The following is a 17,679-nucleotide window of genomic DNA, read 5'->3' on the forward strand; positions in this document are numbered from 1 at the left end:
ACTAGGGAAGAATGTACATGCATCGTGGGAACAGAGAAAACATTCTCGGTCATAGAACATTTTCAGTCATGATGGCCTTAGTTATTCTTGTTTAATTCATTCAAGATAATGTGCTTTTGTGTAGTGTTTTGGTGGAAAAAATCATATTTTTCTGTGAGAATCAATTTTCATTAACTTTGCTTTCTTGATAGTATTTCAAGGTATTTACTTTTCAGTTAGTGTGTATTGATTAACGTATCTAAGAGTAGCTTGAATGGTGAAATCTATAAGTCATTGTTTCCTCTGCTCCAATTCTTAGCTCTTAAAGTTCTTAAAGGTGGGATATTCCTACTGGTAGTGGTGTATCATTGTTTTTAACCCAAATATCACAAACTCTTTAAAGTTTTTAAGCAACATTTTTATTGTCTGATGTTTCATTTTCAGACTTCTTAATAGTATGCCATTAGATGGAAATTCCACGAGCAAAATATTTTCTGAATAACAGAATAGAATATTTAGAATTATGGTATTGCCCAGGTAGAAAAAAAAGTCTATTTACCTTTTCAAAAATTTACTTCTTACTCCACTTTAAAAGTCTTCCCATAGTGGGGAGTCTCAAGCTGACTTAATTTCTTTTTGAGTGGAAAAGTCCCTTACAGGCCACCTTTACCAAACTCCTTTAATTCTATAGCTGTGGACACAAAACCCTTGGGAAGCCAAAGAGCTCACCTTCACATGTCTAGTGTATGACAGAAACAGGACTATGGCCCAGATCTACCTTTCATAACAAGTGAAATGTGTTCCCTTTGGTATTATGGGAGAGTTACTGGAGGTGCTGTGGCCTCTTGGCTAAAAGGTAATAGTTTTTAATTATTGTTGCAACATTGTATTAGTGTTTCTGTATTTTTAATTTGAATCAGAAAAAAATTATATTTTCAATCCATTTATGTAAATTGTTAGCATGCTTCTTTAGAGCTATAAAGCTGCATTTCAAACTAGCAAGGAAATCATGGCTTTAGCAACCTGAAGTTATGCGTTTGCGATGTGTGTAGTTTTAATTGTGAAGCAGTCACATCCAACATCAACAAAATAAGGCTGTCTTCTTACATATATTCATTTTGCTGACGTTTCCTGCATCCAAGCTAAAAAATTTCAAGCGACAGCTTTTTAACCTAACTTCCTTACCACTATTTTTAAAAACAGTATTTATTCTGTAAATTAGTGATCTTGTAAGTTTGGAATATTAGTGTTTGATTGATTGATTGATTGTGTGTGTGTCTGTGTGTGTCTGTGTTTAAAGCTGATACTTTTAACTGAAGTAGCACCAAGTGACTTTAACTGTGTTAGCCATAAATTACATAGCACAAATCTACAAAACTTGTTGAAATAAATTTATGTAAATGATAATAGGCTTGTATAGTTAATATTATCCATTTTTCATTTGTATAGGACTGTATTTAAAGATTCAGTTGTCAATAAAATATGACCTGTTTGTGATTTTATACATCTGTGTCTACATCTGTACCTCTAATCTATTTCTCCCCCTGCTGATCATTTTTCATTCCCTCCATGGCTACCATCACAGACCAAGTTACCATCTCTTACCTGGATTATTGCAATGGCCTTCTGATTGTTCTCCCTGTTTCCACACTTGGTCCCTTTCAGTCTATCCTCAAGCCTCATGGCACCTCTCCTAGTCTTCACAATTTCTTTAAGACAGCTGATAGTAATTTTATAAAAATAATTGCCTATTTCTTTAGGACATTGCAATAGTTCTAGAACTTTGAAACACTTAAAAAATCTAAACACTTCTTATGTTTGAAAATGTAATGTATGTGTGCATTAAAAAGGCAAACAGTAAAAAACATTAATAAAAGTATAAGGTGAATCTCTCATTCACCCTGAACCGCTAAATGTCTCTTCAAAGTAACTATGATTATCGGTTTCTTATATGTATATCTATATATGTTATATTTCCCCCCATGCATTCACACATGCACATGCAAAAACTACCTAGCTATGCCCCATCCAATGAATGATTTTAGGGCTATATTGTTGAGAAAGGAAAAGGAGGGTGGGAAGAAGAAGAAATAGGAAAGCAAGAAGAACATTTTACTTGATTCCTTATCATTTTTCTTTTAGGGACCCTTCAGGAAAAAGTTTTTTGTGGTAATCTATAAGGCCTATAAAATTCTTGAAGTTCAAGAATTCTTAAATTTCACCTCAATTTTTTTATTTGTTAAATTCAAGTAAAATTAATGTTTTAAAAGACTCATCTGTTGTATGATTTCTAACTATATCAACTTGGGATTTGAATTTTTTTCACTTTCATCTTTATACAATTGTGCTCTGTAGGAATTTTTAATAATAAATATGTATCATTTTTATAAGATGTAGTACAGTGATTTTTCTTTTTTAAAAAATTGGGGACCCCAATGGTAATAGTATTTAAGTCATAACAGTGGTTTATTTGGGGAATATGGTCTTGGGAATATGAATGATTAATTACTCTTTATTTTTTGCAACTTTTTGGGTTTTCCGGTGCCTAAGTATTTATGTAGTCCTATAAAATACGATATTTAAAAACAGTCTCAATTGGATGATTTCCTTCTCAAAGAAGAATTTTCCTGATAAATAATTTAGGTTCTAATGATCTTTACTTTGGCAAATAAACCCTTAACAATTGTTTCTTTTCTTGCCAAACTTTGAAGGCAGAGTTAGTTGTATAACTTAAATTATAAATGGTGAAATAATATACATTAATATTTTTATATCTTTCAATATTGATGTAAAATGTAAGATAATTATAGCCACCTGAAATACAACAACAATGAACAAAAAAATGTCCACATGTTTTTCAATGTTTCCTCATTGATGTTTATGAGATGAAAAAAAGAAATTAGAAAGTTGAAGATATTTTTATTGGATTACTTTCAGGTTGAATGACTTTTGTTTTAAAGGCATATTGATTTCAAAACCACAGATTGTCACTTATGCCTAAGAGAAATAAATGTTTGTAAAGAAAGCTAATATATAGGGCTTTCCTGGTGGCGCAGTGGTTGAGAGTCCGCCTGCCGATGCAGGGGACACGGGTTCGTGCCCCGGTCCAGGAAGGTCCCACATGCTGCGGAGCGGCTGGACCCGTGAGCCATGGCCGCGGAGCCTGTGCTCCGCAACGGGAGAGGCCACAACAGTGAGAGGCCCGCGTGCCGCAAAAAAAAAAAAAAAAAAAAAAAAAAAGAAAGCTAATATATTATTTTCACTTGTTCAGTTGAATTTTCCCATTCAATGATTACGCGTTAATTCCAATGATTTCAAGGGTCTCTTTATGGTGCTGTGTGCAAGAAACATGGTGATAAAAGCTTCCATGTTATTTATATATTCTTGAATAATCTTGTCAGTATTGATAGAATATTATGCAATAAATGGATAGGCTTGAGACAGGAAAGTGTCAAGTTGACTGTTGTCTTAGAATAATTTGACTATTGGACTCTGGTTCTGGCTGAGCAATAGATACATTTGGGTGCGATCCAGTTAGTCAATGGAAGAGAATAGAGAGGAAATGGAGTTTCTGAGATGAGTAGACTGGATGACAGTCTCTTTGGAGCTGAAGGTTAGCATGATCTTTCTAAGAAGGTGCAGTGAATGCCTTTGGCCGGAAAGTCCACACCAGTCTTTTAAGCAGGAATACGTTTCATGACTTGAAGAAGTTTCCTACTTATTATATAGGAGAACATAGGAGATATGCTTAGGTAGGGAGTGAAAAACAGGATGAAATTGAGAAGAGAAGACAGACTTTTCAGGAACTAAAAAGAAGACATGACACAGAGCCTGATTTCGAATTGTTCAAGGCACTTTCCAAAATCCTCTTCTTTGCTGGATTTGGTGCTTGTTCTGTGTCCCTGTATTTTCTTACAAATACTCATAACTGAAGCAAATGTACCAAAAGGAGAAATACTCCTTTCCCCCCCACCCACAACATTGCTAGAGAAGCTTGGTAAATTCTGAGAAATCCCGAGACTGATGTAGAGAAAAATGCACTTCTGTCAATATCATGAATTATAACATTCAAAACGATGTATTTTTATTTACATCAAAGCGACAAACACTTATGAAGTCCTTATAAAGTGCAATGCACACTTATGTTAGAGTTGTGCGGCTGTGATTATCGCTTGTTCCTTCTCATTTATACGTTTACATTGTGCCTTCTGTCTTGGTGATTTTTCTCTGTTCAACTATTTCTTTCTGGCATTTCACAAATCCGAAACATATTGAAGAAACAGGGCATATCATTCCAGTTTTGCCTTGGATTTGAAGAGTCTCTTATGGTGGCGCAGTCCTCCACTGTAACTATGTTGTTGGGCTCTCCTATATCCCAGAAGCTGAAAGAGAGAGACATGGGAGATTTACAAGAGGTAAAGTGACCTGTAAACTAGGCAAATTACATTTGTGTTGTTTAACTTCACAACAATTTTGTGAGGCAGGGATTATAATCTCTTATTGATAAAGAAAAGGAATCTCAGAAAAGCTAAACCATTTCTCTAAGTCACAGAGTTTGTGAACAGTGAAGTTAAACTGGACCTTTCTGACTTGCTGTTCTGCGATGATGTCTCATGGCTTTCGATCCAGAATGAGATGTTATGGGAAGGATTGCTATCCTGATGGATTTGTTTCCTTCATACTCATATATCATGTCTGCTCCCTTTATTCTACAGAGTTTGTATTAACTGAGGCACATACGTCAGTCATGTTACAGTGCTATAGTGAAACAATGTGTTAAAGGATCAAAGCATCCTACTTTTACTCCATAAGAATCTGTTATCTTTCTCAAATCCCTGTTTTTGTCTCATTGATTGCAGTTTGTGGGCATAAGACTACGAATTCCACTCTTTGTCTTGCATGCATTTCCAATGAATTAGTGCACAATTCTAAGCCTCTTCTCATTTCATCTGTTATTTCCCCTTTATTCTTGATCTAGTTCCAGGAGATGGGAGCAGTAGATCCTTGTACTTCTCTTTTCTGTCTTCTACATCAGCTCTTTCCCTTCTTGCATCTAATATCACCAAGAATGGACTTGAATATACCTCCTGGACCAGAAGGAAGTTCTGAGGACTCTCCTCAACGGTGGTCTAACTTTACAATTTGGGCTAGTGTTATAATTCTACTACAAGAAGGAAGTTACCTCAGAGACTTTGTGAAAGGTGTACCATCTACCCATTGCCACTGACCCTCAGTCACCTGGTCCGTCAGTCCAATATAAAACTCTTTCCTTTTAGGTTTCCTACTGTAAAGGAATTCCTATGGAAGATACACACAAAATATGAGGAGATCAATTATCCCAATTCTGAACAAATGTTGAACGTAATTGTTATTAAAAGAAATAAAGCAGGATCTAGACTAGAGATGACAGAAAAATGGGCCTGAAATGGTAAGATCATAGAGGATTACCTCCTGATTTGTTTACTGTGGTAAAACATACATAACATAAAATTAAACCAATGAAAAAGAACCTTCAACAGAGAAGGAGGTTCTCAGTAACACAGTCAAAATTTGTCTACTGTTATTGGTAGCCCAAAACATTACAAATCATAGCTTAAAGATAATGGACATTTTGCTTGCCCTCTTTCACACGTTTATAAACATACTGGTCATTCTAAAATGAAGTCCCAACCCTCTTTTTTCCTGCCTTACTAATTAAGGAACTGAACATGGAAGTTCCTTTTTTTCTAGTTTATAATGAAACTAGAAATGAAACTAGTAATGAAAATAAAGTTGGTATTGACTTACAGAAATGATAAGAACAGCATGTATTTCAGTAAATTCACTTAACAAATAGTAACTGTGGGCCAAATACAGTACACATGTATGGAAAAAGGGATGTGTCCTGTGAAGGGTGTTTCATTGGCACTGGAGGAAGCTGTACTCCAACTACCTGCTCCTCCTGTGTGTTGATAACCACCAGATGAGCTCCCATGCTCGAGCAGTTTTTTAAGCTTGCTGTCCAGGTCATGGTGTTAGTAGAAAAGAAATAGCAGCTGGATTGAAAAGGTACCCAGTTCAATGGACAGCAATTCTTGACTGAACCTAGAAGGAGAGAAGTTTCTGTGAGAGTCCTCACAGAACTGGGTAAGTTACAGAATTGGGTAAGATAACAGAAACCTTCCTCTGAGCCCATAAAGTTCCTCATTTATCGTCCGAAGCCTTGAAACCCCTGTTATGCTACTGACATGGAACCCTATTATCTGTTCATAGACTTCCAAGTTCAGAGGAAAATTATGCATTTTATCTGAGTGACCTCGAAGCAACCACCTCTCATGTTGCCCAAACAATGTACCCTCCACAGAATCTCCAAACTGGTTGTCCAGATGGGCTACAGTTCTTAGACTTACAGAATTTAAGTCTTTGAAGTTTATGGGAACCCTCCTGCACTGTTGTTGAGAATGTAACTTGATACAATCACTATGGAACACAGTATGGAGGTTCCTTAAAAAACTAAAAATAGAACTACCATATGACCCAGCAATCCCACTACTGGGCATATACCCTGAGAAAACCATAAATCAAAAAGAGACATACCACATTGTTCACTGCAGCTCTATTTACAGTAGCCAGGACATGGAAGCAACTTAAATGTCCATTGACAGATGAATGGATAAAGAAGATGTGGCACATATATACAATGGAATATTATGCAGCCATGAAAAGAAACGAAATTGAGTTATTTGTAGTGAGGTGGATGGACCTAGAGTCTGTCATACAGAGTGAAGTAAGTCAGAGAAAAACAAATACTGTATTCTAATGCATATATATGGTATCTTAAAAAAAAAAGAAAGGTACTCATGAACCTAGTTGCAGGGCAGGAATAAAGATGTAGACATGGAGAATGGCCTTGAGGACACGGGGTGGGAGGGGGCAGCTGGGCGAAGTGAGAGTAGCATCGACATATACACACTACTGAATGTAAACTAGTTAGCTGGGGGAAGCAGCAGCATAGCACAGGGAGATCAGCTCGGTGCTTTACAATGACCTATAGGGGTGGGATACGGGGGGTGGGAGGGATTCTCAAGAGGGAGGGGATATGGAGACATACGTATGCATTGGCTGATTCACTTTGGTGTACAGCAGAAACTAACACAGTATTGTGAAGTAATTATACTCCAATAAAGATCTATTAAGGGCTTCCCTGGTGGCGCAGTGGTTGAGAGTCCGCCTGCCGATGCAGGGGTCACGGGTTCGTGCCCCGGTCCGGGAAGATCCCACATGCCGCGGAGCGGCTGGGCCCGTGAGCCATGGCCGCTGAGCCTGCGCGTCCGGAGCCTGTGCTCCGCAACGGGAGAGGCCACAACAGTGAGAGGCCCGCGTACCGCAAAAAAAAAAAAATCTATTAAAAAAATTAAAAATAAATAGTACAGTCTCTCTCAATTTAATGGTGAGGAAATTGTAGCCCAGAGAAGGAAGTCATTTTCTACTGTCATGTAGCATTTTGCTAAGACTTGGATCAGGAGTATATGCAAGAGTATAGGGAGCATACTTCTGAGGTATTTCCAAATTTCCTACTCCATGCATTTTTTTCTCCTTCACCTCATTTTGGAAGCAGGTGATGAATGAAAACAAAAAGTGCACTTCTGGGAATAACACCTTCCACTTCTAGATTGACTCTTCAGACATATACCTCAAATTTATTCTAAAAGTTTGCTATAATGTCTGCAAAGTGTCCTGCCCCAATGCTAATTGCACTACCAAAGTTTTATTCCTGTCCTCTTACCAACTCCTCATTATTCTCTGACAGTACAGGCAAGATTTTGCATTTAAAAGGACCTAACTCGACTACTTTGTTTATCCCCAAATCAATCTAGAAGCCAGAAAATGTTGATGTGTAAATTTAGCTGTTCAAATTTGATTACCTAATCCATCATTATAGCAGGAGAACTCCGTGGAATTCTCGAGTGGCTGGAACTTTTTCTCATCACAGAGCTGAAAGGTGTGATATGACACTGTAAGGAAAGGGGCACAGTTAATGTTCATTACTCTTGATAAAAATACATTATATCATCTCTGTAGTTATAAAAGTACCAATAATTATGATATTTCCTTACTATCTACTTTTCCTTCAGCATGGAGAGGAACCGAGGTTTACTTACTCAAAGAAGAGAGAATTCACATTTCATGGTTTTCCTTATTTATGAAAATAAATGTACATTTTTTCAGGCCCAAAGACCCAAAGAAAACAAATGTGTTTGCGCTCTCTCTTATGCCAAGTCTAACCTCTCAAACCTTCCTTCCAAGAAGTGATTTGTTGTGCCTCTGGCTAGGATCTCAGGGCAGGGTTACACTAATGACAAGGGTACGGGGGTGTGGGTGGAGGACTCAGGGCCACTAAGGAGATAAAAGATGCGTACCGTGAAAAATGTGTCACAGGTCACTGAAATTTGGTAACAGTTTTATACTGGTTGGGGTTTCTGGCTTGAGATAAATCGGGGGAAAATTGGAATAGAAATACCCTTTGTGGGAGAAGAGAACTCACAGGCAACAAGGAAGCATTCACTCCTAATATTCACCACGGAGCTTGAATTTGACCTTCAGAACTCACCAACACATCTGGTGATAAAACAGGCACTCAGTAGCAGGATGCAGAGCCCAGCAACGGTCCATAAGAACACTTGGGAAGAGAAGCATCCTCTTTCTGGAGAAAGACATAGACATGGTCAATCTTCCCTTAAAATCTACAAAAGAGATATAAGAAATTCCTATTACCCTGCTTATCTCCTTCCACTTGCATTGTCTATATTGAGTAATTCTCAAACTTCAGCATGCATCAGAATCATTTGGAGGGCTTGTTAAAACACAGATTGTGGGGCCTCACCTCCAGAGTTAAAAATTCAGTAGAGCTGGTATGGAACCAACAAGTTCCCAGGAGCTGAGGGTGCTGCTGGCCTGGGGACCACACTTAAACAACCATTGGAGTAATTCATTACAAACTTTAAGACTCTGACTCATAGACTTGGATAGATGTGCAGTTTTTCCTTTCTAACTCTCCCAGATTTCTCCCCTTCTTTCCCTATCTTTCTCTCTCTCTTTCTCCCTCTCACTCTTCCCTGATTTTCCTGTCTCTCTCCTGCTCTCCTCTTTTCAGTGTCTCCTTTACCAAGTCCTTTGTAAGTGAGTCAGATAAAACATTGATGATCTAGGAGTTCCTCTCCTCCTCCCTCCCAACACACATTTTACCTACAAGGAGAGAGTGAGTTGCAGAGATGTGAAGTGACTTGCCCAATGGGACACAATGAACTATGGAAAGGGTAGCTCTCCCTAAACTCAATCTCCAGCAATCCAGTCTTCTAACATCTAGTCTTCTAACCATCCTCTTTTATTTTCCTCTCTTTCACTCTCTGTCTCTCCTCTTTTACTCTACTGGATATTTTCTATTGTCCTATCCCCAACGTATTTAACATCTCTTCCACAAAAAGATCTATGAAAGAAATGGGATAGTTGCAAATTTTACCTGTGCTTTGTGATGCAGATGATTTGGATGAATCCATTCTTTCCCTTTCTGTCTCTCCCTCCTCCTCTCTGTCTCTCTCCTCAGTTTCTAAGTATAAGAGTGTTTTGTTGATAAGATTCAAAGAAAAAAATCTTTAAGGATGAATACTTTAACTGTATTTTAGGAAGCTCAACCCTAAGACTTAAGAAAATAAACTTGCTCTGTGGCTGTGTGTTTAAGTCAGGATTTCCTTTATTGCATAAGGAGGACAAGGGAGTTTATTGGGCAGCAAATCAGTCTCCTCATTCCAGGAAACAACAAAATGGGGAAATGATAACATTTTAAGTACCAACAAAACAGACTGACCTTAGGGAGATATGAGGGGCTTAAAAAATATTGTTTTATTTTGGTCGATAAAATGTTTCTGCTTTCTTCCAGACTTAACTTATCCCTAAAATTTTCCTTGACACCCGTGGAGCTTACCTCTGCACTCCCAATTTCACTTTGATCTCTTTTTTAAAAAATTTTTATTGGCGTCTAGTTGATTTACAATGTTGTGTTAATTTCAGGTGTACAGCAAAGTGAATCAGTTATACATATACATATATCCACTCTTTTTTTTTTTATTTTTAAGATTCTTTTCCCACATAGGCCATTACGGAGTATTGAGTAGAGTTCCCTGTGCTATACAGCAGGTTCTTATTAGTTATCTATTTTATATATAGCAATGTGTATATGTCAATCCCAATCTCCCAATTTATCTCTCTTCCTAATTATCCCCTGACAACCATAACTTTGTTTTCTACATTTGTGACTCTACTTCTGTTTTGTAAATAAGTTCATTTGTACCCTTTTTTTAGATTCCACATATAAGTGATATCATGTGATATTTGTCTTTCTGTGTCTGACTTACTTCACTCGGTATAACAATCTCTACATCTATCCGGGTTGCTGCAAATGGTATTATTTTGTTCTTTTTTATGGCTGAGTAATACTCCATCATATATATGTACCACATCTTCTTTACTATTCCTCTGTTGATGGACATTTAGGTTGCTTCCATGTCCTGACTACTGTAATTAGTGCTGCAATGAACATTAGGGTGCATGTATCTTTTTGAATTATGGTTTTCTCAGAGTATATGCCCAGGAGTGGGATTGCTGGGTCATATCGTAGTTCTATTTTTAGTTTTTTATTCACTTTGATCTTTACTTTTACACATTCATTAACTGAAAAGGAGACACACCATTTGGCACAGAGCTGGGCACATAGTGTATGTATTTATACCTTAGTGATGTGAATTTCTTTGCATCTGTCATGTTTTTCCTTCCTCTTTCATTTGCAGGTCTTAAACAGTCTATTATTGTGGATTTATATGTCTTTTATCGAGTGGTGAGCAATAGGCTATTTTACAGGTCCATCCCCGTTGAACAGCCTCATGTAGCATGACTACGTACTTTGAAACTCAGCCCAATTTCTTACATCATAACACAGCTTCTGAGGCTTTGGAGGCTCAGTAGCAAGTTTAATTCTATTGTTCTGGATTATTTGGAGGTTTTTGTTTTATATTGTAGCCTATTTCTCCTAACGGGAAAAATGAATTTGAATGTTAGAAGAAGCAATTTCAATTAGACATTAGAATATAGTGCCTTTCTGGAAGATTGGCTGGATATAGTAATGTCCCATTACTATAAAATACTTAAGAATAAGATCAACTGGTCTCAGTTGATTTAAATTCATGTTAGTTTCATATATATATATTTATATAATATTTAAATTCACATTAGTTATATATATATATATAAATATATAAAACCTGGTAATCCCCACACCCGATGACTCACAGACTCGCTATGTGTTTGAAAATATCCCTGGTTTCAAAGGGACTTTTTATTATTTCAGTGTATTGGTCAATTCCCTCTGCATTCTCCATTTAACAGTTACATAGATTAATTAGAGAATGTTTAAAAATTATACACGTTTATCTTGTAAACATATGCAATTTAATGTGTACTATCAGCAAATGGCTTTTGACTGGTAAAAAGAGAGAAATTATCTAGTGGGTGAGTTATATGAATTATTAAATGATAAATCACACTGACCACAGTCCATTATTTATTAATTATTATCAATCAGCAGGAACCAATATTAATAAACAATTATGCATTAATGATTTAATGAATATATAATTAACGAATTAATAATCATGTTTGAACCAGCCAAAATATGTATATGATTTTATCCTTTGTTTTATCACTTTTCCCCAAATTATAAAAATAATATTTTTATAGTTAATAATATGAGAAAAATATGACAGGTAAAAGACCTCCCATCTTATCCTTAGTACATGCTTGTAAAGTCAATCACAGTGAACAATTTCTTCTATCTACTTTGAGAGATTTTTTTAAGTTTATAGATAAGTGCAGTTTCTATATATTGTATATTCATTTTTATGCAGTATTCATTTATTCATGTATTCATTTTTATGCAGATAAGATCATACCATGCATGCTTTTAGGCTTTGAAAATTACTTTTATATTCATCAATGTATTTGGAGTTTATCTTCTTATTTCTAATGTTTAAATTTTTCCATAATTTATAGAACAGGAACTTTTGAAGGACATTTAAACCATGTCCAGCTTTTTGTCACTCTAACAAATGAGGCGACAGCAACTTTACACATATTTGCAGGTGCACAATTTTCTGCTCAATGATTCATGGCCAAGTGTTAAAATCAATACTTGGCTTGAGCTTTCACAGAATAACTTTCTGGGATATAAAAATAAATCTTATATTTTGTCTGAAGGCAATTCTTTTCATTATAATTTAATATTGAAACCTTATTATGTAAATATAACACAAGGATATTATAGTGTAGGAACATTAATTACTCAACAGGGCGGGTGGTGTATTACTCTTGTGACCATAATACTGCAAATTTTCCATACAAGACAAACACTTCCTCTTCCTTGTGGAAGAATAGAGAACAAGATATTTTTGGATACTTCACTTTTCTTTAATCCCTTCTTATTCATATCCTTTAATAACAGTGAAACATTCTTCCTTATCTTAAAAGACTTAAATGGAAATTAAGTGTTAAAAATCATTTATTTCATTTTTAAAGATTATTATGTCTAACAGAGGTATTCTGCAAAGATTAGAATTATGGTACAATTAATTTCTATTACATTTGTATTACTTTCTCAAATTTTATAAATGTGTGTTAAGTATATTATTTAAATTTTTATGAATGGTTTTATCAAAGATATTTCACTTTTTAAATAGTGTATCTACTATCAATGTCCTTATTAACTTTATAATTTTAAAATAAAGAACTTTTATAATAAGTTTCTATTTCATATTAGTGAATTATTAAATGAAGTTCTTGATATTTAACTTTGTATATAAATTTAGCAGGTTTTTCAAAACCATTACTGTAGCATTTTATTATTGATAATACATATAGATTTATATTTCATCACACCGAAAAGAGTTTCAACATATAAATCATGTAGAGAGTTTTTTGATTCAATTTACAGATCAAATGCTTGATTATATTTAAACAAATGTACAAATATTAATAAATTCAAACAAATGCTAAGTTTATATTATTGACATTGGTTAAATAAGATGATTACCTATGTGATTACATGAACAATGATGACACACAAATCATGGGGCTCCAGAAATGACCTACAGGTAGACATTCAGCTGTTTGGCCTTCCAAAGATAGAGGGTAAGGCCTCCGTGAAAATGCAGATTCTGATGATAAGGTAGCCTAGAGGCAACGGCACATCTCCTACCTTTGTATACTTGTTTGATTATAGTCACAGGATAAATTGCTAATGGTAGAATTGTCTTATTAAAAAGTATACATGTTTAAAATTTGTAATAGACAACAATACATTGCCATCTAAGAATTCTGTACCAAATTACACGCTTACCTAGCAGTATAACTTACAAGTTTCTCTAAACCCTTACCAACATTGGACACTATCAAACTTTAAAATATCCCATCTGAGAGGCAGAAAATGTTATCTCAATCTTTTTTTGCATTTCATCAATTACAAATGAAGTTAATACTCTTTTAGTTCAATTTGTTTGTCTTTATTTTCTTAGAAACTCTTCATAACTATAGATAATTTTGGGGAGGGTATATTTCATCTGTTTCTTATTGATTTGTAAAAGTACTTTACATATTTAGGAATTATCCATATATTATTCACATGTGTGGCAAATAATTCCCCAGTTTATTGTCTTTGACTTTATTTATTTATTTATGTATTTATTTATTTAGTGGTGGTATAGAAACTTTTACATTTTCAAGTAGTAAAATTTATTAAGATCTCCTTTATGACTCCTTTATGCTGTGCTATGCTTAGAAAAGATTTCTGCACTTCAAGATGATAAATTATTCACCAGTATTATAAAATAATATTGAAATTTATTTTATGTAAGAATTAACATAGGAATCCAGCTTTAATATTTTATAAGTGGTTATTTATTTTTACACATATAACTGAAATACACATCTGTTTTGTACATCAAATTCCCTTTTTACATATTTACATTACTACTGGACTATTCCTTCACTACATTCAAAATTATGTTATTATTGTAGTGTGTTAATGTGTTTATTTAGTAAGACATATACACCTTCATTGCTTTTAGTTTCCACACTTTTGTTCTGCATCACAGGTTTATGAGAAAAATTTAAAGTCATGTTTCAAAAAATAATATTTTAACATAGAAATACATTGAATTTGTAAACTAATTTAGGAATAAATGACACTTTCACAGTATTCAATTCTAATTGTGGTGAATATTGCCCATTTGTTTCCAGATCCAATCTCTACCCTCTGCACCTTGTTCTGAGCCCTGAGAGGCTGACCGTTATGGAGGACATCAGTGGGTTCCCTTGTTCTCTGGCTTCCTGGTTAGGATTGACCATGGGAAGCACCTTCAGGGCATGGGAGGGGGGCTGTATTCTTCTGCTGAAGGATACAGAGCCTATCCAAGTCTCTTGCCTACAGTTCTGAATCCTCTCTCCAGATTTAGTAGTGACGGCAGCCCTTGCTCTTCAGGTCATAGGGTGTGTGGATAATCCCTCTCTAGCTATTGCTAGCTCCCGGATGCTTCATCATCATTGCTGGCTTCCTTAACCCTGCCCACACCTTGTAAACAGTCCTCTCATTAAACTCTTGTCAATCACCCCCTTTGAATATGTCATCTCTTTCTGCAGGAACTCTGATGGACACAAGTACATTTGGGATTTCAGGAACTCTTCATACAGCTCATTCTGTAACAGAGACTGATTATGAAACCTAGATGAGAACTGAGTACAAGTCATTTTAAGATGATAGCCAGAATCCATGAGAAAACTTGTAAGCAGGCGTGAAGTGGAGTATCAGAGGTCACTACTGAACTATGACGAGATTGAATTTGAAACTAATATTAGAAAAGACTTTAAATTTGCTGGCAATTATAGACAGGATGAATGCAAGCTTGCTAGATTTTTGCCAGTGAGTTATATTTCCAAGTCCTATGAGAGCGCCTGTTGGCTTGTATTGTGGAAATGAGGCATATTGGATGCACATATATTTATAATTGTTTTATCCTCTTGATAAATTGACCATATTATCACTATATTATGACCTTCTTTGTCTCCTATTGAAGTTTTTGACTGAAAGTCTATTTTGTTTGTTATAAGAATACACGTTTTTAGTTTCTATTTACATGGAATGTGTTTTTCTATTATTTCACTTTGAGCCTATGTGTGTCCTAAAAGCTAAAATGAGTTTTTTTAGATAGCATGTAGTTGGGTCTTGTTTTTTTTGTTTGTTTTTTTGCGGTACGCGGGCCTCTCACTGTTGTGGCCTCTCCCGTTGCAGAGCACAGGCTCCAGACGCGCAGGCTCAGCGGCCATGGCTCATGGGCCCAGCCGCTCCACGGCACGTGGGATCTTCCCGGACCGGGGCACGAACCCGCGTCCCCTGCATCGGCAGGCGGACTCTCAACCACTGTGCCACCAGGGAAGCCCCAGGTCTTGTTTTTTATTTTTTAACCCCATCAGCCACTCTGTGCCTTTTAATTGGATAATTTAATCCATTACATTTAAAGTAATTATCAATAGGTAAGGTCTTACTATTGCTAATTATCTTGTTAATTGTTTTCTGGCTGCTTTGTAGTTCCTTTGTTACTTTCTTCTTCTCTTGCTGTCTTCCTTTGTGAATTGAATGGTTTTAGATAGTAGTATAATTTGATTACCTTCTCTTTATTTTGTGTGTACTATTATAGGTTTTTGTTGTGTGTTACCTGAGATTTATTTGAAATATCTTACAGATATAACAGTATTTTACATTGATAACAACTTAATTTTTATTGCATACAAAAACTACCCTTTTACTCTCTCACCTACATTTTATTTTTTTGGTGTCACAATTTACATATTTCTATCCATTAAAAAGATATTGTAGCTATAACTATTTTCAATACACTTGTCCCTTAACCTTTATAGTAGAGTTAAGTAGTTAACACACTACCATATTACAATTAGAGCATTCTGAATGAAACTCTAAACTTACCTTTATTGGTGTGTTTGTATATTTTCATATGCTCATTTCAGCTTGAAAAACATCTGTCAGTGTTTCTTTTTCTTTTTCTTTTTCTTTTTTTTGCGGTACGCCGGCCTCTCACTGCTGTGACTTCTCCCGTTGCGGAGCACAGGCTCCGGACGCGCAGGCTCAGCAGCCATGGCTCACGGGCTCAGCCGCTCCGCGGCATGCGGGATCCTCCCAGAACAGGGCACGAACCCGTGTCCCCTGCATCAGCAGGCGGACTCTCAACCACTGCGCCACCAGGGAAGCCCTGTCAGTGTTTCTTTTAAGGCATGTCTAGTGGCTCTTGTTTCTTATGCAAAGTCTACCTCCCTTGTTTTCCTAAGGACTTACCTTATTGGATATATACTTGGTTGGCAGTTTTCTCCCAACACTTTGAATAGATCATTCCATTCTCTCCTGGCCTGCAAAGTTTCTTCTGAAATATCATGATAACCTTATCAAGGTTCCTTTGTATGAGAGAATTCTTTTCCTAAATTTTCCAATATTTTTCTCTTGCTGTTTTTAAAATTCTCTCTTTGTCTTTGGTTTTAGACACTTTTGTTACAATGTGTTTTGGAGAAGAACATTTCAGATTGAAATTTTGGGGTGACCTATTAATCTCATGAACTTACATGTCCAAATCTCTCCCCAGGTTTGGCAAGTTCTTCTTTACATAGCCATGACCTCTTTACATAGCTTTTTACCCTTTCTTCTCTTCTCTTTCTGGGACTCCAATTTTGCATATATTGTTTCCCTTATTGTTGTCCTATCAGTCCCGTAGGCTTTATTTATTCCATTTCATCTTTTTTGGTTTTGAAACTCTGACTGGATAATTTCAAATGATCCGTCTTCACTTATTCTTTCTTCTGCTTGGTCCAGTCTGCTGTTGAAACTCTCTATTGAATTTTCAGTTCAGTGATTGTATTCTTCAGCTCCAAAATTTCTGTTTAATTCCTTTTTATGTCTTCTATCTCTTTGTCAAACTTCTTATTTTGTTCTTGTTGTTTTCCTGAGTTCACTAAACTGGTTTTCTGTGCTCTCTTGTAGCTTTCAGAGCTTCTTTAGAAAGATTATCTTGAATTCTTTGTTGAGCTATTTCTGTATCTTCATTTTTGGGGGTCAGTTACTGGAAGTTTATTGTGTTTCTTTTTATTTAATAAATTTTATTTATTTATTTATTTATTTTTGGCTGTGTTGGGTCTCCTTTGCTGCATGTGGGCTTTCCCTAGTTGCGGCAAGAGGGGGCTATTCTTCGTGGCAGTGTGCGGGCTTCTCACGCAGTGGCTTCTCTTATTGCGGAGCATGGGCTCTAGGCATGTGGGCTTCAGTAGTTGTGGCACGCGGGCTCGGTAGTTGTGGCTCATGGGCTTAGTTGCTCCGCGGCAGGTGGGAGCTTCCCAGACCAGTGGTTGAACCCATGTCCCCTGCATTGGCAGGTGGATGCTCAACCATAGTGCTACCAGGGAAGCCCCTGTTGTGTTTCTTTAGTAGTGTCATGTTTTTCTGATTCTTTGTGATCCTTGTAGCTTTGCATATGTATCTGCACATTTCAAGAAGTAGTCACCTCTTCCAGATTTTATGGTATGATTGGTAAGGAAAGACCTTCACCTGTAGGTGGCGGC

General features: G+C 36.1%; 1 protein-coding gene across 1 annotated transcript; it reads right to left on the minus strand.

Annotated features, from left to right (window-relative positions):
• Nucleotides 1-4,101: 4,101 nt before the first annotated feature.
• LOC307194648 (C-type lectin domain family 4 member E-like) lies at nucleotides 4,102-9,515 on the minus strand (the record flags this gene model as incomplete). The annotated part of the gene is made up of 6 exons (XM_079937893.1): nucleotides 4,102-4,361; nucleotides 5,162-5,277; nucleotides 5,912-6,063; nucleotides 7,884-7,973; nucleotides 8,570-8,662; nucleotides 9,479-9,515. 6 exons carry the CDS (start codon nucleotides 9,513-9,515, stop codon nucleotides 4,211-4,213), a joined length of 639 nt encoding a protein of 212 aa, XP_079794019.1. The 3' UTR covers nucleotides 4,102-4,210.
• Nucleotides 9,516-17,679: the final 8,164 nt, after the last annotated feature.

This window comes from Stenella coeruleoalba (genome assembly GCF_951394435.1).
Source record: "Stenella coeruleoalba genome assembly, chromosome: 11".
Lineage (NCBI taxonomy): Eukaryota > Metazoa > Chordata > Mammalia > Artiodactyla > Delphinidae > Stenella > Stenella coeruleoalba.